Source organism: Labrus mixtus, chromosome 1, assembly GCF_963584025.1.
Source record: "Labrus mixtus chromosome 1, fLabMix1.1, whole genome shotgun sequence".
NCBI lineage: Eukaryota > Metazoa > Chordata > Actinopteri > Labriformes > Labridae > Labrus > Labrus mixtus.
This window is the reverse complement of record NC_083612.1, coordinates 14,182,469-14,209,286: the sequence shown is the minus strand read 5'-3', so window position 1 is coordinate 14,209,286 and position 26,818 is coordinate 14,182,469. Positions and strand designations below refer to the sequence as shown.

The 26,818-nt window shown below is 38.3% G+C and overlaps 3 protein-coding genes across 5 annotated transcripts; 1 reads left to right on the top strand and 2 right to left on the bottom strand.

The window, feature by feature from the left end:
* Nucleotides 1–643: 643 nt before the first annotated feature.
* Nucleotides 644–3,192, bottom strand: mibp2 (muscle-specific beta 1 integrin binding protein 2). 2 transcript variants are annotated; one of them, XM_061033632.1, is made up of 8 exons: nucleotides 2,909–3,189; nucleotides 2,240–2,330; nucleotides 1,951–1,999; nucleotides 1,551–1,737; nucleotides 1,391–1,462; nucleotides 1,195–1,301; nucleotides 990–1,083; nucleotides 644–905 (listed from the first exon to the last, which is right to left on the bottom strand). In XM_061033632.1, exons 1-7 carry the CDS (start codon nucleotides 2,932–2,934, stop codon nucleotides 998–1,000), a joined length of 618 nt encoding a protein of 205 aa, XP_060889615.1. In that variant the 5' UTR covers nucleotides 2,935–3,189; the 3' UTR covers nucleotides 644–905; nucleotides 990–997. The 2 variants fall into 2 exon arrangements, with proteins under 2 accessions (XP_060889615.1, XP_060889624.1); XM_061033641.1 differs by lacking the exon at nucleotides 1,951–1,999 and having other exon boundaries at nucleotides 2,909–3,192.
* Nucleotides 3,193–9,151: 5,959 nt separating this feature from the next.
* On the top strand, nucleotides 9,152–12,479 carry LOC132966558 (uncharacterized). The gene is made up of 4 exons (XM_061033861.1): nucleotides 9,152–9,282; nucleotides 9,743–9,920; nucleotides 10,665–10,882; nucleotides 11,509–12,479. The coding sequence occupies exons 1-4, from the start codon at nucleotides 9,265–9,267 to the stop codon at nucleotides 11,800–11,802; spliced, it is 708 nt and encodes a 235-aa protein (XP_060889844.1). The 5' UTR covers nucleotides 9,152–9,264; the 3' UTR covers nucleotides 11,803–12,479.
* Nucleotides 12,480–16,278: 3,799 nt separating this feature from the next.
* Nucleotides 16,279–25,928, bottom strand: LOC132964083 (EGF-like repeat and discoidin I-like domain-containing protein 3). Of its 2 annotated transcripts, none has more exons than XM_061033611.1 (10): nucleotides 25,669–25,928; nucleotides 22,413–22,538; nucleotides 22,187–22,318; nucleotides 19,120–19,233; nucleotides 18,586–18,767; nucleotides 18,339–18,494; nucleotides 18,096–18,240; nucleotides 17,141–17,343; nucleotides 16,899–17,054; nucleotides 16,279–16,472 (listed from the first exon to the last, which is right to left on the bottom strand). In XM_061033611.1, the coding sequence occupies exons 1-10, from the start codon at nucleotides 25,742–25,744 to the stop codon at nucleotides 16,329–16,331; spliced, it is 1,434 nt and encodes a 477-aa protein (XP_060889594.1). In that variant the 5' UTR covers nucleotides 25,745–25,928; the 3' UTR covers nucleotides 16,279–16,328. The 2 variants fall into 2 exon arrangements, with proteins under 2 accessions (XP_060889594.1, XP_060889603.1); XM_061033620.1 differs by having other exon boundaries at nucleotides 17,141–17,325.
* Nucleotides 25,929–26,818: the final 890 nt, after the last annotated feature.

The following is a 26,818-nucleotide window of genomic DNA, read 5'->3' as shown; positions in this document are numbered from 1 at the left end:
TAGGGTTGAAAATTGGTCACTCAGCATAATTTATTTTTACCACTTTTTCCAAGCGAAGGTCTGCTTGGCTTGCATCCAGTGAAGTGATGCTGGTTTTCTGCCAACAAACTTGATAGTGTAGCCTTTTATTACAGTATCAACGTACCCAAACAAACTAACAGGAGGCTTTCAATTATTTTTAAGACTACTTAAAACAAAGTTTATATATAGTTCACTGTATTTTATGTATAGATCAAATATAACACTTTATACTCTTACATGTATGATATCATGCAATTACCAGTACTTTGACTTATGAGCATGATTATACCAAGTGTTATATCTGAAAGTTAAAGGGCCGCGTATGTTTGATTTGAACGTAACACTTCCAGGGAAATAGCACGTGGGTGTCTGAATAAGGATAAGACTCATGCTCTGAACGTGAGGTCACGAGGTTTAACCTTGTGATACAACTTATCACCAAAACCAACTGCTGCCTGGGAGCGAGATAGCAAAAGCCGTCTGCTCACTGGAACTAAACCGTAACATTATCAAGGACAGCAAGTGAACCCCATACATAAGTTAGATATTGCTGCGTTTACTACCTTCAGTGTTAAGAGAAAAGGGCCGAATCTCTTTGAAATAATCACAATAACAAAAGGACTGGCAGGAGGCTCGTTTATTGACTCAAGCAACTAAGTGCAACCATCCTCTGAACATATCCATTATCACTTCCGAGTGTAGGCTGTAACAAAGCAATAAATATAGAAGATATAAAATCATGCCAGCATTGGATGCCGCCAGTTAAAAACATTTACAAAATAGTTTGCTGCAGTCAGCTGTATGAGCTGCCAGGTAGGAACGTAAGGCAAGGTGGTCTTCTGCTCGCAGGCTGAGTATATGCTCCTTTTAGCCGATCGTTTGACCTGCAACAGAAAGAGCAAACCAGTTTAGAAACCTTTGGATTGATGGAGAGATTTTGTATCAGCAAAGTCAGACCGTTTGTGTACCTTTGTTTTTATTGTGACTTCTGGATGTTGTTCAGGATCTGGCCATAGACGAAGTTGAACAGCTGTTCCTTCGACTTGGTTCCATCTAGCTGCACTGAAAGGGCAAATAAAACACTTGATCATTCAGAGAAACGCATAACTTTGGGAAGGAAAGTGCATCTGTATGCCAACCAAGTAAAAACAAGAACTGAAAAATGAGACTTACAGACGTCAACATTTGTTGCCTCCATGATGTTCTTGTGTTTCAAATACATGGGCCAGACGTGGCCATCGAACAGGCCGGGGGGGTCTGGCACAGTGTAGTTCCTAGAGCTGCAGAGTGGCACAGCAATTACGAAAAGGTAATAAACGACAACTAGACTACAGAGGAAAGAAGGAAGGTGTAACAATCGATCACTTACCACCTCCTCTTTTTGCATTCTTCGTACGGGATGGAAATAAAGTAACGTTGGTTCAGCGCGTCGATCAAAGGTCTGCGGGGGGGGGGGCAAATCAACGTTTACTGGAAATACTTCTTTACAATTAGAACCACACAGGAATGTTGTGAGCGATCATTCTTACTCGTAAGTGTAAAGCAGAAAGCCCTCGACGATAAGGATGTGAGTCTCCTCCTCCTTATTGTCAGACTTTGGGACGATCTCAGTATCCAGGGTGTTGTTAACGCCATGAGACTTCTCAAACTTCACCGGGTTCTCCAGCCATGCGTAGATCGTACTCATCATGGCGTCCATGTCCAAAGCAGTGATGACTGGAGAGCAAAACAGGGTGGGGGGGCAAGGCAGGAAAAAGAAGCGTATAGAAAATTGCAAAGAGCAATTAAGAAACACATGTTTAGTGTTTGAACTTGATTATATGGCATGCAGATTACAAATTAAACAATACAGCAAGAGCAAACACACAAGACACGAACAAACAGACACACACACACACACATACCCTTTCATTAAAAACCCAGGCTTACCATCGTACTGCTTAAAGCCATCTTCACCAACTTCAATCTGATCTTGGGGCTGAAACATACATTGATAAAGATGTACCAAGGTACATACCACTACACTCTGCTGCTGCATGTTAGGCTCTGACACGTGTTTTTACACACTAGATCAAACTTTTATCTTGTAGCACAGGCAGCAAAATGTAAACACCCGCTTAACATGCGTTACTCAGAGCAATCCCTTTAGGTTTACTACATCACAACATTAAAAGTAGAGGTGTGGGTGTGTGTGTGTGTGTGTGTGTATGCGGCTCACCTTGAAGAAGTCATCCTGATGGACAACACAGCAGTTGGGCAGGTTCTTGATCAGTCTGTTGGTGAGGGTGGTTTTCCCTCCATTGGTTACACTGCATGAAACAAAGCAATAAACCAATGAATGAGCCAACCTTTATTGTAGGAGTTGTGTAGTGAATGATAAACCCTCGTATATGGCATGTGGACACACTTTTGGCGGTCAAGTTACACATATATATATATATATATATATATATATAATGGCACATGATATTTTAATATTTAACACAGATATTAGGCAAAATTGCACATTTAAAACAAGTAAATAATAACATTAGCATCGTTTTTTTTTCCACGTTAAGGTGAAAATGTCTACGTTTTGTTGATTTAAGGTTTACATGTCTACATTAGGGTGCGTCAACCGGACATGTGGTGGGTTTTACTTATCACTATGACATGTTTATAACACTTAGCTTTCCAGAGACGGTTCGGTGTTTACACAACATATTCAACGAAAACTTGACATTTTTGGTTTCTGGACAGATCACAAAGACGAAGCAACAATTCAGCAGATGTCACGACCGTCCTCTCCACGTGTGTCGGGCCTAGCAGCAGCTCGGTTAGCCTCGGTTAGCCTCGGTTAGCTTCCCTTAGCTTCCCCCTCCATTCATTCAGCAGCAGCAGCACTCACCCGCCGATGCCGATGATGTACTTCATGATTTCGGATGGTTGCAGATGTCGGTCACGGGGAGTTCAAAAAAAACGTTAACAAAAACCGGTTCGGGGATCTGAGTGATCAGACGGGAAGAAAGCTTAAAAAGAGAAGGTTACAAAAGGAAACGTCAACTACTCGATTCCTCCATGGCACTTGAGTTAAGTGAGTAAGGGGTGAGTGCAGAGACGGAGGTGTCGCTCGGACGCGATGTTCCACCGAGAAAGAACCGGCTGCTCGCTGCAACTGCTACACATACTGCAGACAGAGCTCCGTGATTGGCTATTTAAACACCTCGAGCCGCACGGAGAATCCAGACGCACCAATCACGAGCGAGAGTGACCGCTGCTCCCGCCCACTTCCTCCCTCTGCCCTCTCACCCACTCTGCTTTTCTCTATACTACGCTCAAACCCCATGATGTAATTTAAATATTTTGTGCAAAAAAAAAACATAGGAAAAAAAAGGACTTGTTGTACTAACCTTCCTTTCTCTTTACATGAATGTTGTGTAATTTAACAATCGATCATAGTTCCACTTGTAGGTATTGCTTTTTAATGTTACAAAATTTGATTGGCTTTACTTAAAACAATTATACGATATATAAGATTAAACAATTATACGATATATAAGATTAGCTCCAGATGAGTGTGATTCATCTCTCACAGGGGCCACTTTCAGAATGAATACTTATATAAAGGCTATCTTGTGAAGTGTAATTAGACATTAATGCACAACTCGTTATTATAACATTATTTTTCCACTATTGCTTTTATGACATTTTTTTCCCAACACTTTCTTTTTTGATTTGCTGGATGTTCTTCAATTTACTATACAAACATCTTCAGTCTGCTATTAGCTAAGATGAAAGTATGTTGAAAAGTAAATGAATACGAGTAACATTTTCATTTTCATACACCGCCTCCCACTGCAGAATGAGATGTGGTTATTCAGTGTGTACTGTTTTGTTGCATAAAAGGTTTGTACCACATTGTTGTTTTTAAATGATGTATACTAACAAAAATGAAATATACTTGGATTTTGCTTTTCAACTAAATATTATACTACATTAGAACGCTTACATTTACACAAAACTAATTCTCTTCCAATCCAATCCAATCCAACTTTATTCATAGATCACATTTAAAAACAACAGAACTGACCAAAGTGCTTTACATCAAATAGATAAAAAGCAGAGAAAAGTAAAAAATAACAATAGACAAATATTCAAAGTTATCCTCAGACATCGATTCTTTACATCTTTACCTCTGCTTTGGGACGTCTGTTTTTTTTTTTTTTTTTTACAAATATTTTTAAATTGTGTTGGTTTTACTTTTACTCAAGTTCTACTTAATAGCAATCTTTGTTGAATGAACGGATGCCATTGATTATTATTTGAGAAAAAAGAGGCCACAGTCCAATGTCCAAATAGAAATTACATAAAATCCCCACAGAGAAGGAAAAACACTCTGAAAATAAGTAAATACTCATGACAGGGTTGCCAAAAGCCGAAATAATAATCAATATTATGCAGTTCACTTGTCGGTGACATAGTACTCTTATTTAATCTATAGGAGGCAAGGCATTTTACTACTTGGACCTTAACATGCACATGTTAATTATAGGCCATCTTGGTGTTGTGGGAATAGTGCAGATGACCTGTCAGAGTCTCATGTTTTCATGGCTGCATTGTTATTGCGCCAGTGTTATGAGACACTTCTCACTATACCCATGATAAAGAAGATAAGATCACCTGCACTCTGCCCTCACAGGGTCTGAGCAGGGACATATAGAACAAACTGCAAAGTCTGCTCACTCACAGACATTGCTGTGGTGTTAATTTCATCATCCTGCAGCTGACCTCTGTTTTGTTTTGAAATGTCCCAACCAACTCCATGACACAGTTTCCTGAGGTTGCACCAAAATATTACTTGTGTTGGGGTTTACACCCTCGAGAACCTCAACTATGAAGACGAAGTCGCCAAGTGTGGCATTCAGTTCAGCTATTAAGATTTCTATTCATAGTTTGGTGCAGCTTTTCCTCTGCCAATTTGTAAACTGAGATTTTCCAGATTTTTCAGATTTTCCTGAAATCTGCTACATCAAATTGCACAAACACTTTTGTATTCATGGGCAGAATCCTGTGAAAATGTTTCAGTGGTGTCAAGCTTAGATGAATGCACTTCTCTGATTGATCAACATTTCACACCAAAACTCTCTCTAGTCTCTCTCATTTGACCAGCATGTGATTTTACAGCATTATCATCACCTTTAAATGTCACACAGAGAAATTCATGGCTATGAGAGTGTAGTACAGATACCTTATCATGTTTTCACACAATTATTAAATTAGTGGCAGAAGACCTTTACTGTGAATCACTTATTTTGTTGTCTCCAAGATGTGATCATTTATTTCACATCTGCTTTACACTTAGACATGCTTACAAAGGCACTTTAAACAATATCGTCTGATTTGAGGAATATTTAGCGTGACCAGTTTTCCTCTATAACTCAATATTCTAATGCAATACATCAGTTACGAGATTGGTGGCATAATTATGTCTAATGGTGCCAAAAGCTGAAAAGATACATAAATATCAAAGACCAAATTCAATGCTACAGCACTCAGGAACGGTCTAGTAAGAGAGAGATAGTCTACTTCTGTTTGAGGATACTAAGGAATACTTAAATATATCACATAAATTCCAATATGAAATACTCATATAATTAACTTGAAGTAAAAAAATTGTTAATTTTAAATCTTGTCACAATCAGAACGCCTGTATCATCCTTGCACAGCTGTACAATGAAATGAGGTGCTGGAGTGGGGAGAACAAACAATACAAAACAATTAAAAAAACAACCTCAATAAAATATCAATACATTATGAATAGTCAATAATCCACTGTCTGCAGATCAAAGTCTGCTATAAAGTCAGGAGATTTAGCACCCCTTTGCAAAATATTGTACATTCTCAATGTTAATATTTCCCATCCCTCAACGGGGCAGAGCAAAGCACTGGGCTCATTGAAGTATCATCACCATAAAGAACTTCACTGGCACATTATATATATTTTTAAGAATAATGACATAGCAGAGTTATATATCTGGGAACTGAAACTAAGAGCTGTGCAAGCAGTTGTTATACAGCGCAGTGTAGGAGCAGATAGATCTAAATCTAAATCAATTATTGTGACATATAACATCATCAAATGTTTGTTTTTAAAATGTTAAGTTTAAAGGTATAATTATCAGATGTAAGGAAAAAAAGTACTTTGATTATCTCTGAAGTCAAGTGAAGAACAAGTATAACATAATGTAAAATAGAAGGTCGTGATGTATAAAATGGGTTCATGTTAATAATATGGTTTGATGTGGAAATACTCTTTGGAAGAATCTACTGGCCCTCGTGTTATGCAACAAAACGTCTCATTAGACACAGATAGTGAAAATCAACACAATGCTGTTGTTTTTGACGTAATAATGACACACAAGATGGAGAGTCTTTATGTAATGAAACTTTCTAAAACATTTGTTTTCTGTATTTGGCAGCCGCAGACATTGATTTTGCTGTAAATGGCCTTGTTCTTTTTCATATTCATATATCAGTGTGAAGTAATTGTGATAGATGAATGTCCTGATCAGTGTGCACACAAACACACATCATTATTGTGTCTCACACGTTCAGTCATAATGGGTGTGCGTCAATTATTTTTTAAACACATCATTAGTTAGCTCACATATATAGGTAGAGATTGTGTCCCTGTGTTTCCTGACATGAACCTGACAATGTGGTGAATCATGTGCACAACAAATATTGCACAGTCCCACATATGAATGTCTCATGAAGCTGTCAGATGTGACTCTGTGATCTTACTCCTCTGACTGTACACTGTGTTCTGCTCTGATTTTTCCCCACTCTTACTTGTAACGTCGTCACATTTCACCTCAGACTTTCAAAACAGTCACATCTGTGTCACCCTTCATTCTTCATGTTTAATCTGATTGTATTTCCATAAATGCCAGATTTTCTGCATGACTGCAGTCTGCTCGCAGTTAATTCAAGAAATCTACTCTCCAATCTGGCCGTGTGATGCAGTTTCTGGATAATGTTTGGTGAAGCACAAGAGCTATGAGCTGAGAAGTGTTGCGTTGAATACAACATTTCTCTTAAGGTTGTACATTTGAAACAAAACTGAAAAGTTTGTTTAGTTAAGTGTTTTCTGCACATTTTGTCCTGCACTTATTGTTCAATCAAAGTTATTAGAAACTCATGACTGCCATCTGCTGGCTGCGTTTGTCATGTTTTCTCTTTTGGTCTCAATTTACAGCAATGTGCAGTCAAAATGTTGTGTTCAGTCTTCTTTTGTCTGAATTCAAATCTTACTTTATGTTTTTATTGTATTTCTATATGGAAAAAAAATACAAAATACACAATTGATTCCACATATTTATAATGCTGTGATCTCTGCATATAGCAAACCTCTTTATTTATATTAGATCTTGCAAAATGTTCTTGTTAACAACAATTTTCAAAGATATTTCACTGTTATTACAATTTCTCAAATTGAATATTAACTTTCATTTTAGTACCCTCTTCGGCCAAATATTTATTTTTCAGTGTATACTGCTGAAACCAGTATAAAAAGATTATGTTTGATTTCATTCTTACTTTGGTTTATGTTCAGTGCTGTTCGCTGTCCAGGAGATGTCCAGATTTATAGACTGAAAGTGCAGCTGAATTCGAGGTGATTTTTTGATGTTTAATGCTCACAAAAGTATTCAAGTTTTATTATACCACCCCTGTGAGTGTTTTCTCATGCACCATTGAGCATTAAAAGATAAACAATGTTTGTCACACACATTTTGTTAAAGACAGCATGTGATGTGACTGGATTGACGCTAAAGAAATTACCAGGAAACAGCTCAAACGTCAGTATTCCAAGAAGTGACTGAATTATATAGAGGTCAATAATTGGTTATGATGTGAATAATGGGTTTTGTTCTTCAAGCTCGTTTTTCAATTTAGTAAACAGCAAACATATGAAAAGGAAAAACTGACTCCATTCAAAATAAATTCACTCAAAGGTGAAACAGTTTTTACATTGTCTGAAGTAAAACTGAAGTTTCTGTGTTTGGATTCTCTTCACTGCATCATCAGGAAACCAAACAATACATGTTAATATGACGTTTGAACTCAGGGTGGATATGATCAGATATATAAAAAAAGTACACATTAGAGCAAACCTTAAACAAGTGAAAATTGGCTGCTATCTTATTACCTGGTTTAAAAGTTAGGACTAACATTCATTATCTTGGGATGCTCTCAGATTAAAAATGACTGTTTTTCAGCCCTGAGATGGGTTAAGAAAAGAGAAATAAATATAATATTTAAGATGTGCTACATTTCTGTTCTCAACAAGCACAGTGTTACAGGTTCTTCCCGCATTACAACAGCATGTGTATTTTGTTTATGTGGGATACTACAATGATGAGGGTAGACTGGCTAAACAAGCTCTGCAAAAAGTAGCTAAAACTGTTTTTTTTAACAGGGGTCAACTTGAGCACAGTTGATTGCGCTTTTCTATAACTTTCATAGTGCCCTGACCATGTTGGCAGGAATGCATAAAACAGATTTATGTGAACATTGATTCTTAATGTATCCTGTTTGCTAATAAATGTAATCAAAGAGATGACAAAATATAATTTACATTTGGAGCGTTTGTGACAATGAGGAACTACTTTTCTACATAGCACATCTTTATTTCATCTAATGAGAATTCAAATCTTTAACGTGTTTATACAGTTAAAATAATTGCAATTGCTTTTAAATCCAGGCTGAGAGCGCTTGAGACGACCTCCTTTACTTGTAACTGTTTTCTAATTTTAATTTACTTGTCTCTGTTTTTTATAATTTTAATTTACTTGTCTCTGTTTTTTATAATTTTAATTTACTTGTAACTGTTTTTTATAATTTTAATAGCTGTCTGTATGTTGTGAGTGTAACTGTGTAACTTTTGCTGCCTCTTGGCCAGGACTCCCTTGAAAAAGAGGTTTTTAATCTCAATTAGACTTTCCTGGATAAATAAAGGTTAAATAAAAATAAAAAATAAAAACCGGCTTTTAAAATGTAAATTATTGATGTTGTAAGAAACATGTTGGAGGGGAATTTAATTGACTATGCTTCTCGTCCGGTAGGCGGCGCTAATGCGTCTGTTGGCTGGTTTGCTAATAACATATTGACTCAGAAGAAGACGATAGAAAAAACGTGAAAAAGAAGAAAAAAAGAAAACAACAACTTTGACGAAAGGAGTTCTTCATCTTTTCTCTGGAAACAATGGAGCATAAGCTAGAAGTAGGCTACTATCTTCACCGTTTTATAATTATATTAATCCACAAATGACTGACTGTCGTGTTAAACTTGTTTATTTTAAGTCATGTAGACTGAATTCTTCAGAGAAGTTGTCTTCTTGAAAAAGTTGTAAGCCAATTGTCTTGCTAGCCCACTTGCACGTAGCTAATTAGCTAAGGCTAATAGACTTTATATAACAGTGTATGTGCTAACCAGAGTAATGTGTATTTGTTATGAACTCAATGGAGAAATCCATTAAAAAATACTGTTACCTTAAAAATGCCAAATGTATAAATGTCCATGATACAAACATCAACATTAATCTGCAGCTATACAAAGTTAGCTGATTTAGCAGCCATGAAAATGTGATTCTGAAGAGTCAGAGAGTCAAACAGTTTTTGCTTAAAGTTAAATTACAATGTCTGATTCATATCTGTGTTTGTCCCTCTCTTAAACTTCACAGGACCATGTCTCAATCCAGAAGAGATTCTCCCATCCTCCTCTGAAGAGATGTGAAAACTGCTGCTCTCCACCAAGATACCATTGTCCATTTTGTGCACCAGCTCAGTTCAAGCCAACAAAGCTCTCCAGAATCAGGGAGCATTTAGAAAATCATTTTAGGAGAGCCGTTTTTGCAGGAAGTAAGGGGATTATACTTTTCTTTGTTTCATTTTTAAGTTGCTGTGTCTGTCAGTCATTATTGAATAGAATAGAATGACTTTACTGATCCCAAACTGGGACATTGTGGCGTAACAGCAGCAGGTTATCCAACACACAATATGAGTAAAAAACACAATGTTAGCAATTCTAAACACAATATAATATTAAATACAAAGTAAATAAGTACTAAAGATATCAAAACTAAGAATGTGAATATATACAACCAGGATTTAACTAAGCATTACTAGTCTTAAATAGGAAGATTAAATATGGAAGATTGAATGTAAATGTGCAAAATCAGAGTCATAAATGGTTGTAAATTAAATATGAAAGATTAAATGTAAATGTGCAAAAACAGAGTTGTAAATGGACAGTATTGACATAAGTTAAAGTGCATGAGCGTAGACATGTTATAAGCAGAAACTATACAATATAACGGCGAGTAGACAGCCAAATGAAGTGAACATGAGTGCAGGGATAATTTGTAAATTTACCAGATTACAGTATGGAGAGACAGATATTATCATGATGTCAGTTCTCTGCTCGCATGAGGTGAGCTGTTGTACAGAGTTATGGCCTTCGGTAAGAAAGATTTCCTGTGTCTGTCCTTGTGACAGCGGAGTTGTATCAGTCTGTTGGAGAAGCTGCTCCGCTGTTTGTCCAGTAGGGTGAGCAGAGGGTGATCTTGCTTTTTTCATGATCAAATGTGTTGTCCTTTTTCTCAGAGTACACAATCCACAAATGCGGACTGCAGTGCAGAAATCAGCCTCATTACCACTGTTTGTACTGTACGGCAACGCTGATCCGTAAAAGAGATTTCAAGAAACATCTGTTGACATGCCTCAAGGCCCATCAGCCGGATGTCCAGAGGTCAACCCAAGCTGAGGGACTGATGGCTCCTTTGCTGGTCACTGAGGCGATTGAATTCTCGTCACAAGGCACGGTAAGACTGAGCTCATGCAAATATGTAACACATACGCAAATATGTAACACTCTTTTTCATGGAGTAAATGTCTTCTCTCTCATGTTTCATGCATATTTTCTAACACAAAGCAAACCTTCAGGATTTTTTCCAGGACGTGACTTCAATCCTTGCTTTCAATGCAGCTTGTTTTTTTGTTCTGTGTGAAAAATGAAAACTCTTGTTAAGTTTTGTGGATCAGTTATCTTTTTAATGACTGTATGGGCAATGAGTGTAAAGAGAGGCACAGTTACCTCAGTCACGCTGCACTTGGTAATGATCTTGCAGCATCCTGTACGTGTGCAGTCATTAGACGCACAGAGAAGGAGGCGGCTTTGTTTAAAGAGTAATAGAATCTAGAGATAAATATCCTTACATAAGGGACCAATTAAATAAAGTTTATACAACTTCTTTGCAAACATCTAAGAAAGCCATTCTTAACTCAATTAACATGTTTTACAGACTTGTTAAATAAATGATAGCTAGCATTGTCTTATTCATCATAAATAGTTCCCCCTTATAAACTAACACAGCTCTGCATGATTGTGTGATTTGGCTATTAGACCTCACAGATTTGATCTTTGAAAATGTTTGTCTTTCCTTCACAGAGGAACCACGATGGCTTGGAAGATTTGAACATGAGTACAGATTCAGACGACCAAAGCAGCCATGAAGCAAGCAGCAGCCGCGGCTTCACCATCCGGGACTGTGGCCATGAACCCGAGAAGCCCGTGTCTTTTAAACGTCACCAAACTGTACAGACAAACTTCGACAAACCTCAAGACTGTGACGAGTTCTATTTCATGAACCTCGTCAAACTGTTCAAAAAGTTGTCCGCTCCGAAAAAAGCCGATGTCAGGATGAAAATCGAGAGAATCCTCTTGGAGGCGGGGTTTGAGTGACACATGTATACGTCAAAAACCGTTTTATTGTTCAGCGTTAATCACGTGTTATGGAAAGTATTGTTAGAAGAAGAGTTTCCTCTCTGGGCTTTATTCACTCTTCCATGTTCACAACCTGGGCATATTTTTCCGACAGCATCTCTGTGCTAACCCACTTCGTGTTCACTGGAGGAAAATCTTCTTTGTGTTTAAGCTGTGGGCTCTCACAAAAGTGTACAACACAACACAATTTGACTTAATTTTCATTTCAACTATTCCATCATGCAGAAACAAATGTACCTGTAGACACAAACTTGTGCAAAACGATGAAGACATTATTTCAGATTAGTGTGTACAGAGTATTCAGAAGTCGCCCTGTGTGAACTGCAGAAGTAAAGTGTAAAAACCTAACAGGATAAGAAGACTTCATCACAACATTTACTCTGGATAAAAGTCCTCAGTCAGTCTGTATTTAAACACGAGGGTTTAACTTGTTCAAAACTGACAGCTTGCTTTGTAATATTTTGTTCTTGTTATGACCAAAAATGACCTCTGTAAGATAACTACAGCCTACCTCAGCGTCCAGATGTACAGAAGGAGAAATTATCTCACAGCTGGAGTTTTCTTTTTTACATATGCTTCTGAAAAAGAGAAAAATTAAGCTGTTGTTTTGTAAGCTTGAAATACGAGTTGTTGTCCTTTTTTTAATAAATTTCCTACAGTGATTGATCTCTTGAGCATTGTTTGTATCTTCTACTTTTATGAAGATAGCTTTGTTTTTGAAGAGTAAGTTGAAGTTCAGTTTCTGTGAGAAGAGTCAGATGGAAATCATGTGAGTCAGGATCTTTCTGGCATTTGTTGCAAAAAAAAAAGAGTTACATTTCCAGTGATGTAAAAGCCAAACATGTAACATCTGCCATGAAGTTAAAAGCACCTGATGTAATGGGTTAAACAGTAGAGCTTCATCAGCGTGCAGACTTAAGCTTCAGTTAAAATGCAAAGAGATCTTATCAGAAAGGGTGAGGCCGCATTGCCGTTAAATAGTAAAATCAAAGTTGTAGTGTTCATGAGAAAAAGACAAATAGACAGGAAATGTGCTTAAACATATATACAGAGAAAGATGTGTTTTAAGATAGAAGTCAACACTGTCCTGAAGCAGACTGCAATGAGAGATGTTAACTGAGACTTGAAGATGATCTGTAAAAAAAATACCAGAAATAATTGAATCCCTCCCTACATTACTGAAGCAAGAAGTCACTAAACCCTGTCAGAATCATTTCTATAATTAAGCAAACTAGAAAAAACACATTACAGAACACATTGAACTTATGACTAATGAGCAGTACATGTAACATAAATACTGTACACATTCATACAAATGGATGGTAGTTCATTTAAAACCAACAGGTCAAACATTCAAATGAAAATAAATCAAAGTGTAAAAAACCCTCAAAGGGTTAAATGTTTGATTAAAGAGCCAGCTCGAGAATATGGTTGCTAAGCTATACGCTTTCAGTTACTCAGACTATTTATCTGCTGCACATTCTGATATTAAGAATACTTCACACTCATTCCAGGAAACTCTAAAAATGAATGCTGAACCCCTAAAACTCCTGTATCCCTCTGTAGGCTGGCCCTCTGGCTCAACAAAGAAAGCAGCACAGTGCTCTGTTTATTTTCAGGGCACTCATTGGTAAGATCCCTCCTTATCATATTTCACACCATATAACCAGATCTCGAAACTGGATCGCCATAAAAAATACCGAGGTTTGAACTGTGACTTTTTAGTGTTGCTACACCCTTAACTTGGAATCTTTTCCAAATGACTTCTAAGCTGTCCTCTCTGGTGTCGTCTGGTGTTTTGTGTCTGAGCTACTTGAGGAAAGTAACTGGGACTGTTTTAAGATGTGAAAACAAAGACATGGTTTGAGCGTGTTGATGAATGTATATGTAGTTATTTTTTTTAACGGTGTTCATTTGTCTATGTTTTGTTTTTGGTCATATTGCTGCAGTACACCTCGGTCTCAGTGTACCCTGCTAAAATAAAGGATAAATAAAAATGAAAGATAAATATATCCTGGTGTTTTATATGTTTAGTGTTCTTATTCATCACAGTTCATAATGTTTAAGTGTATCACGTATCTAGTCCTATAATGAAGTATTTCTTAACATTGTACGGCTTCAAAGGAATGAAATAAAACAAATGAAATGAGATATCTACTCCTCACTGTTTTATGTTTATCCTGTTTCATTTGTACCGCTTGTTATTATAGGATATCACCAGGAGAGGGCACTGTAACATCATCTGTTTGAAGAGTCAATCTTTCCATTTTGACAGTGTTTGAAAGCTTCAAAGCTTCAATTTTAAATGATATATTTTGAAATATGTTTTTTACATTCAAACAAATTCGGTAGGGCGCCGGGATCCTAGTGGTTAGTGAGCGCGCCCCACGTATGGAGGCTGTCGTACTTCAAGCGAGTGGCCCGGGTTTGAATCTGACCTGTGGCTCCTTTCCCGCATGTCATTCCTCAGTCTGTCCCTCTACCTGATTTCTGACTCTATGTCCTGTCTCTAAATACAGGCACACAAAGCCTGCAAATAAATCTAAAATAAATAAATAATGATAGTACATATTGTGTGTATTCTGCTATCTTCCACCACAGTCTGACCCATAAAAAATCTGTGGAGGTTTTTCCAGTACAATATTGGTATACAAATTTGGTTTAGGGTTGAAATTAACAGAAGAGTAATAAGGATTGTTTATATTAAAAGTGAAAACACTGCGACAGTGAAAGTATGGGTCACTGTCTGAAAGCACAGGTGAGTTGTTTTGGTTATGTTCCAACCAATAGAAACTTTCATCACAGTCAGAACAACCCTAACAAACATGACCATGCTGTGCAGCTGTTTGTGAAGAAATACTTCAGGATGAAAACAAACTTACATCCCTCCTAAACCCAAGAGTGTTTATGGGCAGTGGCGGTCGAGTTTTCCTGGAAGCACTGTGATGTTTTAATGGGACATCCTTGTGATGGGTGTTTTAAACATGCTTGACAAACACACCCAGATGCAGGAGGCATGAACATACACAATGAGGACAGATCTGTAAGAGATTTACCGTCCTTCACTGCAGTCATTTAATAGACGAAAGCTGTTTCAGGACGCCTGACATACCAGGACTTTGAGTTGAACATGGAGTTGAGTGGCTAACACTTTTGTTAACAGAAGGCCAGAGTCTGGAAGTTTAGTGTGGAGAGAAATGCCGGTCCTTCCTCAAAAAGTTTGATTCTGTTATTTCTGAACCAAGTCAACCACAAAGTCCTACTGCACCTCCCCTTAATGTCAGCTTTAGGGAGTGATAACTTACTTGGAGGCTTACTTTTTTGGATTGTAACAGTGTCTCTGAACAATGCAGAAATGCTCCTTTAAATGGCCAGTGCTTTTTCTTTTTAGTATTGTAACAACAGTATTGTTATTTGGTTATTGTTTCAGCACGGACGTTTAAGAGTGCGACACAGGTTAAGGACTGCTGGCTAGGGTTGTCATGTTGTATGAGTTGTGTGTGCAAGGTGCTAAATAATAAAACAGTGTAAGCAGCTGGAATTGCTTATCTGTCCATTCTGTATAGTGTTAAGACAGAACAGAATGAAACAAGTATCAGTTTGTTTCTCCAACCCATGCTGGTGCCCGTGTCCCCTTAGTGTTGCTCACTGACCAGTCTGTGCACGCACACACACACACACACACACACACACACACACACACACACACACACACACACACACAATGGTTTCTTTTAACATTTAATAAAAGATCTTAGATCAAGATCAACAATGAATAAAAAAACAATGTTTTATTTTCTAAAAATATTTCTATTCACATTTGTTGTAAAAAGGATGAAATCAGAATGAAATCGTGTTTAAAAATGAAGCTGAACAGCATTGTGCACACAAGAAATCCCTACAGCGTGCAGCAGTTTAAAGTTGAAAGGCCTACATTTTCTACTCTCGGGCATTCATTATTATTTTCCAGGACAGTTAAGATACCAGATCATATTCTATATTGCACAGGCCTTTTTTTTATTATGCTAGCAGTAGCAGTTAAACAATGTGCAATAAAAGATTTGTTTCCTGACCTCGAGTTTGTGCCGTCAAAAAAGAAAATGAAAAGCGGTATTGTTAACTTAGATTGGAAAGAAGGAAGACATTATTAACTGGTAATCATCACGTCTCCAGACTTAAGAGGAACCTGAAACGATTTCAAATATAAGAAGGAGCAAGTAATATGGACTGGGATTATATCTATGCAAAGATTATTTAAGTCTGAAGCCAGTTAAGATTAAATCCTTCAATCAATTCTGTGCACGTAAACAAATAAAGGTCAGTATTCAGAAAGTGCTACAAGTGTTAACAGTCCCAGCAGTCAGCAGGATCTTCATCCAAACGAAGGTCACAACAGACGATCCTCTTCAGCATCCAATCCTCTGCTGTGGTTTGGGGACATGGGGCGAGCGTGGAGCACGGTGAAACGGTCGATCGAGGAGTTTCTAGTCATCACAGCCCAGCAGCTCCATGCGTAGAGTGATGCGCTCATGCCACTCCCAGGGGACGACCCGGATGAACCGAGCGTAGAACGGAGGCTCGAATAGATTCTTCCTGTGGGTGTTGTTGTCGATGTTGCCTTGGAAAAGCTGCAGGCAAATGGCAAGGTTGTGGTTAAATGTCGAAAGAAATACTTATTGAGTTTAAGTTATAAATCACAGAATCAGGTTTTGGTCAATTTTGCAGTTGATACTTCTTCCCACTGCTTTTCAGATGTGTACATGAAACTAAGCATCCTTTGGTCCATTGAAAGACGCTGTATAAATTCAAGATATAATTATTACAATCATTATGAATAACTTTTGCATGATGCTCTTCATTGTTTGGAAATCTTACTTTATTCTGCCTGTCTGCTTGTAAATAAATAAATGTAGGTTATGTGTTGGAACAGAACTAGAATTTCACAATAACACCTTAGAAAATAGTTTTTTACTAGTTTTTATTAGTTTTTTTCATAATTTTTTTTACAAATGAGAGTAGATAGTAAATTGTAATAGTGATTTCACATGTCTGACCTTATCATTGCCGCTGTTCTCCTCCTTCACTGTACTCCACGCCTCTCCATCATTACTGTAAGCAACTTTAAACACAGACACAAACTGCACCACACCAAAGTCCTTCGCCCCCTGAGTGATGATGCCTGTGAGGCGCTTTGTCTTCTCCAGATCGACCTGGTGAAGGAGCAAAGAAGACAGTGTTATCCTCAACAGCAGCATTTCACTAAAATGTTACACTTTGTAGCTGAGGTCTCGCTCACCTGTATCCACTCTGAGCGGTTGTTGTGAGCAGGAGACCAGGCGTTCGTCTTTCCCTGCTTATCCAGCCGAGCAAACTGAGGGTACCACGTGAAGGTGTCGATGCCCCACGTGCGGAAAGTGCTGGAGGCGGTTAGCTGCCCGTCCGAGATGAGGCGAGATTTCATTCCCAGAGAGGCTGAGCAACCTGCCGTGTTTGAATAAACTGTGAATCAAAGAGGAGACGGACAGAAGGAGGAAGGAAGAAAACCAAAAGCAACAGAGAGAGAAAAGAAGGAGAAATGATTACACCCAAAGAAAATGAATTTACTTCACCCAAGAAATATTTTTAGGAAAGTGACTTATTAAAATCGATTAACACACCAACCAAGGACCAAGAAGATGGAGCAGAAAAATGCAAACAGAAGAAGAAGAAGAAGAAGAATGCGCTTTGCAAAGAGATATTCAGTACATGTACATGCAGTTTGTTTTCAGTTGATTTCAGTTCTCTGTAAAAGTTGTAGCTGTTACATTCAAAGACAATAAAGGCAAAAGGATGGAGGTGTCGTGTTTCCGTCTCCTTGTGAACTCTGCGTGTAATTACAACTTTTATTTCTGCATTTCCAAACCTCCGACCCTGTTAAGACTACACATATATACTATACATATCAATGTAGCCACAGTTAGATTGAGACCATGTTACATAAACTCGTTTCCACTGTCATTATGCTTGTGATTGTAACCACAGCAAGATGGAAACAAGTCAGTAAAATAAGCCACTAAGGAATTTACTCATATACATTTAACCACTGGATAAAATGTGGAGTTCACAGAGGCTGTAACTTGATTCGGCTCGAACTGAACGTGGGTTAAATGTCTCTTTGCGTTTATATCAAGCTTGTTTTTTTTATCCACCTTTGTCAGCCAAGTTTCTAAAAAAAGCTTTACGTTTTCCCTGCATGTGTTCTGCATGTTTACCATTGAGTTCACAGCCCACCAGCTCCATGCGCAGCGTGCAAGCTCTGCGGCAAACCACGGGGATGATTCGGATGTACTGGGCCACAATGGGAGGGTCAAAAAGGTTCGTCTTAGTGCTCTCGTTGTCTAAATTGCCCACGAAAACCTAGAGCACAAAAAAAACATAGGAAATGAACATCCACTGTGTGAGACTATTCTGGTACGGGAGAGCGTGAAACACGATGCTTATAAATATCTACTTGCCTTGTCTCTGCGTTGGCCATCCAGTCTGTAAGTGGTATAAGCGTTTCCATCAAAGCTGCTCGCCACCTTGAAGGCTTTGATGAACTCAGCTGCGCCCATACGACTGGCGCCCTGTGTGATGATGCCCGTCAGACGCATCTTCTTCTGCATATTAATCTGTTGGAAACAGGAAGTCAAGTCTTTAGATAGGGTCAACGCTTTAACTGGTCAGTCCCGTCATTTTAAATCGTGCCACATCTTTTATTACCTCAATCCAGGGGTTTCTGTCGTGTGCGGCCGATGTCCAGGCGTTGACGATGCCTTGATTGTTGAGTCGAGCTAACTCCGGACCCCACCGCTGAAGACCCAGAATGCCGAAGTGAACAGAGGAGGATGAAATTTGGGACTCCACGATTGCGCCGCCCTCCATCCCCAGTAGAGAGATGCAGCCTGAAGCACAACCATTAGAATACCATCAAAGGCAGCAGTGTGTAAGTGTAGTTACTCCTGATTCATTTAACCTCTCGACAGTTTATTTAGCATTGGTTATAAGGACCAAAGCAAAGTTACAGTTTTACTGTAATGGGAAAATTGTGTTTTTATAAAGACAGGGTTCTGTTTAATGATGAATGTATGCATGTATGTTAGATGTTCACCCCAAAAAGTTCACCATATACAGCACATGATGCAACACGTTTTGTTTTTGCAAACTACAGAAACACAGTATTTACAGTTCTTATCATTTTGGTAAACATTTTTTTCCTCGTGTAAGGACATGTTAAATGGTAACATGTAAACGTACGTAGCTGGCACTGCTTTCCAACATATGGGGAGGGGCACTGGCAGGTGTAGTCTCCATCAAGATCTCGACACATCCCTCCATTCTTACAGGGCTGGTCCACACAGTCATTCACATCTGGAGAAAGGGCACAGCGTACTTTATTATTTTTCCATTCTTTTCCTTTAGTTTTCTTTGTCCACAAACTACCCATACAGTGGAAACTAAATACTCAGATTGAGCAGAGATGCTTTATTTCCACACAGGATATTTAAAAAAAAAAATCGATAGCTGAATAAATTGTAACATTTTTCTGTTTTATGTCCTTCTACTTAAGATGCTTTTTATAGAAATCTTACTCTCCTCTATAGAAACTATGGAAACAAAACAAGTCTGAGTAACTCCCCGGATCCCCATTGCACGCTGTCCCTGTAATGCTCATTAATCCCCACCAGGTGGCAGACATGCAGATTCATAAATGTCAGGATGATATTTTCTAGAGCAGTGCACTCAATTGATCAGTAAAAAATATATAATCATTCCTTTAACCGATTGATACCAAAACAGAAATAATTCAAAATGTTACAGACCTCAGAGTAATTTCTCTCTCTATTCTTCTTTTTTTTTTTTTAGATCCACCTGTATTTATAGTCTTTGCATACATACAGTATTTTAATTATTTCAGTGGAATTTATAGTTTGGTGCGTAATGTATGTTCATGAAGTTTCCCTAAAAATAACTCATGCATTGAGACAGTTATCCCGAACGCTCAGACAGAAATTGGGAAGAATGCTTTTGGGTGTTCTGCACCCTCAGCCTGGAAATGATTGCAGAATGACTTGTACTCAAGGAGCTGATGTCATGAAATGTTTTTTAATTTAAAATGAAAGACTGGGAAGCAGGTTATATGAATATATATATATATTGATGTTTTTAGCTTGCCTGGTTGCACAGCTGAGTCCTATAAAGTTCTTTGTTGGACTCAGATGTTTCTCTTTTGAAACATATTTGAGTGTTTGTGAATTACACTTTGTCTCTCTTTGTGTCTCTGTCTGTAACTTTTTTTTTTTTTTTTGCTGCTGACTCTCTTGAACAAGTCTCCCTTGAAAAATTACTTATTATTCTCAACAATGGAAACAGCCTGGTTACATAAAGGTTAAATAAAAGATTTGTCACAAATTGTCACTGTTTCAACAACAGGTCTGAGTGCAGCTCTGGGTCCTTTCTGATCAAAGCAGATCCTCAAAAAAAAAAACAAGCCAATATACATTAAAACATTTACAAAAACAAGTGTGTATTTGTGTTTATATTTTGGGTGTAACATATAAATACTAACTGTATCTGTTCATGGTTCATATAGCAAAGTGGGCAAAGCTTACATGGAGGATGTTGGAATGATGTAATCGCTTTGTTTTCTGCTATATATTAATTCAACTAGCACTTGAATAATGTATACATGTACATTCTATCTTTTTGTTAAGCAGCTAACAACGTAATTAAATATTCTCACCATTAACACAGTTCAATTTAGTATAAAATATGGACATATACTATCTAATACCACTCTCGGAAAGGAAGCCAAGGTGGCTGCAAATGAAAAGTCGACATTGAGCTACATTTGTCAGAATTGCATTGGCATATTTGCGAATAACTATTTATTTCACACAGAAACTTTCCCCATCAGTTAAGAACACATGATAAGGTAAAGCCATACGTTGTTAAGGCTTAATGTATCCATCTAGCTCCATCGCGTCACAAGATAAAGCCGATGTGCATTTGACTTGAGGGAGTGATACAAAGTAAGAACTGAAACAGACGTCAGGTTGACATAATAACACATGTGTCTGTTTAATTCTGGTTCCTGTTAACACTAAGAGGATCGGTCACCACTTAGAAACAAATAACTACAATGCTGTGACAAAACTGGCACAACACAAGAGATGATCCCATAAAGAGAGAGACTGAGAAATAGCTTTGCTAAATTCTCTCTCTGGGATTATTTTCCACTTGTTTGGCAACACTGTTGACGTGATACTGATAAATATAGCTGTTTTGTTTTTAGCAGGTGAAATACAGCTGTTATTTAAGAACTTTGCATTGTGACCTGAATTACGATGAAGCTATTATCATATGTTTTCATATCAACTCATGTGCATTGACTGAACATTATATATGGGATACTGTTTTCTGTCGACACCCATCCAGCCTATGACGTCTGACTGATTCAAATTTAGAAAAAAGTTGGGAGTAGACGTCCAGACTGCACAAACACTACAATTGGTGGTCAGGGTGTGGGCTTTGGGGCGAGCTGCTGATTCACAAAAAAGATGTCTTTTCAGTCATAGCATGAGTCCCTCTTACAGACTATAACCATAAAATACATCTTTTTCAGGCACCCAAGTTGTGTTTATGACTTTCATACATACACAGGTTTCTAAAAGGACCTTCACACTGACAAAATAATCCTCTGTTTCCTGTGCTTTAACTGTACGATTTAGCAACATTTCTGAGCCAACTTAGTCAATATAATAAGAGGATACGATGGATTTTACTATTACCAAATTCTTCAGCTGATTTGTACAAGCTTAAGCACAAACAGACGCAGCGTTGAACCTGAGAGGATGGCCTCTGCATGCTAAGAGACTTGGAGTGGTGCTTTGCTAATTAACAAAACAGAGTGAGTGCAGAATCGGCTGAAAGAGAGCCTTTCATGAAACTGCTGAACTGACAACACGCCTCTTTCTGCACTAATGCTATGACAGGATGGAAAGACTTCATGTGTTCACACTTAAGGTGGAAATCTGCTGAAAGTGGACCGTACCGCTATTTTTATAGAAATGCCTGCTGACTAGTCTGTTCAAATCTTGCAAAGACCCTCTCCTACTTTCTTACTTTTTCTTGCATATAAATAAATACAATCATTTTGTTTTCTTTGCTTCTATATAGACCATAAAACTCCTGAATGTCAAGGTTCAATATGTGCTTTTAAGATTCTTTTTAGGGTAGGATTTAGAGAAATGAATGGCGGTTGTAAGAGTGTGGCTGTAAAGGCGCGGCTCAGACTCTTGAATCTCATCCAGAAATAACGTACTGATCTGGCAGTGCGCTCCCTCGAAGCCGGGCTGGCACTTGCAGACGTACTCGTTGAAAACATCCCCTCGCCTTGTGGGAGAGATGACCTCGCACGACCCATCGTTTTTACAGGGGTTTGGACTGCAGGGTCCTGAGCGAAAGAACGAGTGCAAGAGATTAAGTTTGATCAAAATATAAACTGCATTTTTTCCCCCCCCTCCAAATTAAGTTCCTCTTTGCTGTACCTGTCTCTGTCAGGTTGCAGGTGTCTCCACTGAAGCCATCTGCACAGATGCAGATGAATGGATCGTCTCCTACACCTGTCACACATGTTGCTCCATTGTGGCAAACATTCACCTCACAGTAGTCACCTGAAGAAAAGAGAGGGAGAAAACTGAGAGTGGAAGGAAACAACTATTACCCATCAACCCCTTCAAACAGCAGGAAAACAGCCAAGAATTCAACATTTGACCCATTTCCTTGTTCAATGGCATGTTTCACTTCTTACATGGATACCAAAAGAATCTACCCCTGCCAGTAGCTACTTTGGACTCCAGTGCAGCTACGGCACATGTTGTTGTTTTGAATCCTCGCTGTGTCTTGTGGGTGAAACTCGTGGCCTCCTGATCTTATTATGCTATCCCTGTTTAAGTCACAGGTCAACAGATCAAGCTCCTTCTTGTTTTGTGGAGAGCGTCTGAAGTCATTCTGGGAAAGAGATGAACTCAGGATGTTTAAAGCCGGGGAAAATGATGTAGTCTCAGGTAGGAAGTTAACGTAACACTCTGCCACTTTGCCTTCCAGCAATTTAGTATAACACCTGACAAAATAGCATTGAAGGAATTTATTTGAGAAGTATCAACATGACAAAACCTTGAGATTACACCTTCAACTTGAATTTACATTTAGATTCATCGTCTTATTATTTTGGATGGATTACTTTTTAACCGATGAAATACTTAATATACAAAAATACAATCATTTTCCAAAGGCTTTTTTTATACAGTCCAAACCCAAAAGAAATCCTTTCAGACTGCATTTACATTTCTTACATTGAAATGCTGGAAAAAAAATATTATTCTGACACCGGAGACACTATGGGAGCACCTTTAATATTTTCCCACAGAAAAACGTCAACATGATTATTTATTATCATAATAGTTGCTGAATTTGTTTCTGAAGTAGACTATAGGATTACAAGGTCCAGCTTTACATGAGATATCCATTTTTTTTTAAATTCCTGGTACACAGTGGATCTAGATTCCAACACACAGGATTTAACATACTTCATACGATTAAAGTCAATATTGTATTCAATGGACTACTAATTAACGATTACTGTGCCACATGCTGTTTATATTTATATTTGTCACTTATTTATTTTCATTGACTGCTTGTTTTTCAGTGTTCTGAATGTTGCAAGTGATGCAGTCACATCCTTAAACCCGAATCTGTATTAGGAATGGGAAAAAAGATCTCGTGCAAAAGTTGGGATTAAACGTTTGAAACAACAGCAGGGCAGGAGATTTGTCTGTGAGGCCCAGAGTGCTGACTCACAGGTGCTGCTGACTGGATCAGGAAAATAATGGCAGACCTCCAGTGGGAGTGGCAGGCCAATGAGTCACACACTTCTGCTGTCAAAATCACAAAACCTTAACTCTTAATCTTCAGTCAGAGTCTGCATTCAAACTAACTGGATGCACTGGACTTCCTTTGTCTTTGGTTGGTATCTAAGGGGTAAAATCTTGAGGAAAATAGTTCATATGTAGACATTCCCTCAGCAGAAAGTATCACTTTCACAGTGATTAGTTTTAGAAAGATGATACTTTTAAGTTTTTGTCACCATAACGTATACAGCTGATGTCAAACCTCTGGGAACTGGGTGGACTGGCTTTACAACTAAAGAGACTTTTAATGCATAAGAAGAAATCCAGACGCAACTGTTAAAATAAATGATCAAAATGAACAATTTATTCTCCCAAAAAAAGGTGAGCATTAAATCAATTAAATAGGTTTTAATCAATTCAAATAGGTGAATAGTTATCTAAAAGTATTTAGTGCGTCTTTTTCAGCTCTAGTTTTAAGCAGTGTGTGAGCATGAAAACAAGTCATGCGAACAGCTAATGTTTCATATTGCACTGACAGTAATATTTGGCATCCGATTGACTCTAATGGAAACACTTCACATATTATATATATATAACATACAAAACATTTGTATGCAGCAAGCATACTGACAACATATTGTATCTGTGTGCAGGATTAAGAGCTTGCAGGATTAGCCAGGTTGCACAGATGCACGAGGCTCTTTCAGGACTGAGTTACATGATAGTGCAGTAGCTCAGGAGTGGCTGAGGACACACATACACACACACACACACACACACACACACACACACACACACACACACACACACAGTACACCTGAATTTCAGACAGGTGGGTGATAACCATTAGAGTACAGCAGCCACATACAGCAAGGAAACAAGGAAGGCAACTTTACTTATTTAAGTTTGACTTTGACTATTTGAAGTGCGCCTATTTTCACAGCACATTTTCTAGGTTGGACTTCAGGTAGGTGAGTGGACAGCTGGCTCACATTGGCTCCAGACTACTGCACATATGGTGTTATTTCCTCTCCATCTGCTCCGCCTCTTAACGTGACGAGAGAGGTTTCCATGGAGGCAATGATGCTTTATAAAAACAAGCAGAAATAACACTTGTGCGAAATCTAGTGTTTAACCCAAAAGATGCATTATCGTGACATTTCACAAACTGCTCTGGGTGGTGCTTGCCTGGGATAAAAACATAAACAAAACGTCTTTACCTCTAAAAACTAAACAAAAACAGATCTTTTGCAAAGCAGCGTTTTACGATATAACCCCTTTGAAAATAACAGAGTCTCACATGTAATAACAGGGTTGTCTCCCATTTAATAACCCTTTATCCCATGACAATAATAAGTTAGAGTCTTGGGATGAAGAACTTACAAATTATACATCGCCTGAACCCTGAGTGATGACGTCACTTCAAGGGGATTTAGGGCTAGAAAATGATAACTACCACATAAAACAAATGAGATTATTATGTTAATACAGCTGTGATACTGAAGCATTTGGGCATGTAGAGACTCTGAACCAACATGTACAGAACAATTTGTTGCTCACCTCCCTTTCAGTTGTACATTCAACTTTTCCCACCATCAAACTAAAAGGCTTCAACACACAGAAGGAAAAAAAGTCTCTTCTTAATGAGTCACTCAAATGGAAATGGAAAATAGGACTAGGAGGCTACTGTGGCAAAGTCCTCTTGTGGGTTATATGGAAAAAGTGAAAAAGTCGAGTGGCAAACACTAACATAAAGAGACACTATACCGCAGACTAGGCTAGACTTTATTAAATAAAAAAGTATTTGTATGCTAAATAGAGTCGAAGTTACACATGAACAGACTGTATTAATCAGATAGGCTATGAGTAGGTAGATGGATTGAAAATGACTCACCTCGGGCTGAATACAGGCAAAGCAGAAGAGTTAATGTAGATGCAATTACTGTTGTAACATTTCCTTGACGTGTCATGTTTGTTTTGACTTGATTAGTTTGCTCCGCAGGTCTGAATGTCTGAATCGACCATAGACTGTAAATATTACGGAATCGACGCGCTGCCGCTAAACCTCCAACTAATGATGCTTTAAGGTCCCCGTCGGATATTTGGCAATTCAAACTGGCGTGTGAAGGGAGGGCTTGTTGCGATGGAGGAGGGAGCCATCGGGATTTTTCGATAATACCCGGGTAACTATATGTGACGTTATATGGGCGGAGCCATGTCAGTAAACAGAAAGGGATGTTTCCTGGCATTGAAAACCATGGAAGCCTGCTGTTTGTAAATATTTCTTCCTTTTTGATAGAGGTGTCTTGCGTTTCCGATAAGTTTTAGAACTTGAAGGGGGGAAATACATTTATCCAAGATGCTTTTCCCTCTTATTTGTATTCATTTACCTGTAGGCTAAGTTGTTATAAACCAAACAATAAACTGGTTCAGGCAAGCACACCTTTTCTTCTGTCTCTAAAAATAAAATCAGGCATGTGGTGATCTGAAATCAAAGTAATGGAAAATCCATCAAATAGTCTTGGCACAAATTGCCTACTTCTTAATGCACGATCTAAGAATTGTGTTATTAATTAACTAGTTTATGTTGAACCTGCGAAGGCACCACTGCCGTCAGATTGACAGGATAGGCGTGGTTTAGAATAAACCCCATGCAGAGATTATTGACGGGCTATTTTGCGAAGTCTTTCCAAGTAAAATGAAATATCTGCAGCTCAGGGCGACACTTCTGACACTAAGTTGTTTGCATGTTTTGCTCCAGCCTTGGTGAGTAACATGGTGACCCTGTCTCCTGATATTGAATCTATAGAGATAGAACCGAGCAAATCTAAATGATCTACTAACTTGGTTCCCTTAAATTAATCCCTGTGAGAAAACTGCATCTGCAACCTGCCAAGTATTTAGGACAAAAGAAGGCAAAGTTAGGCGGCCAACCAACTCCGGCTCTAAGGGCATTATTGTCTTTGGTCAAGGGCCCTGGCAGCAGTAAAGGCCATATGGACATTGGGGAGGACATCCAATTTTAAGAACCAAAAAAGGCCTAC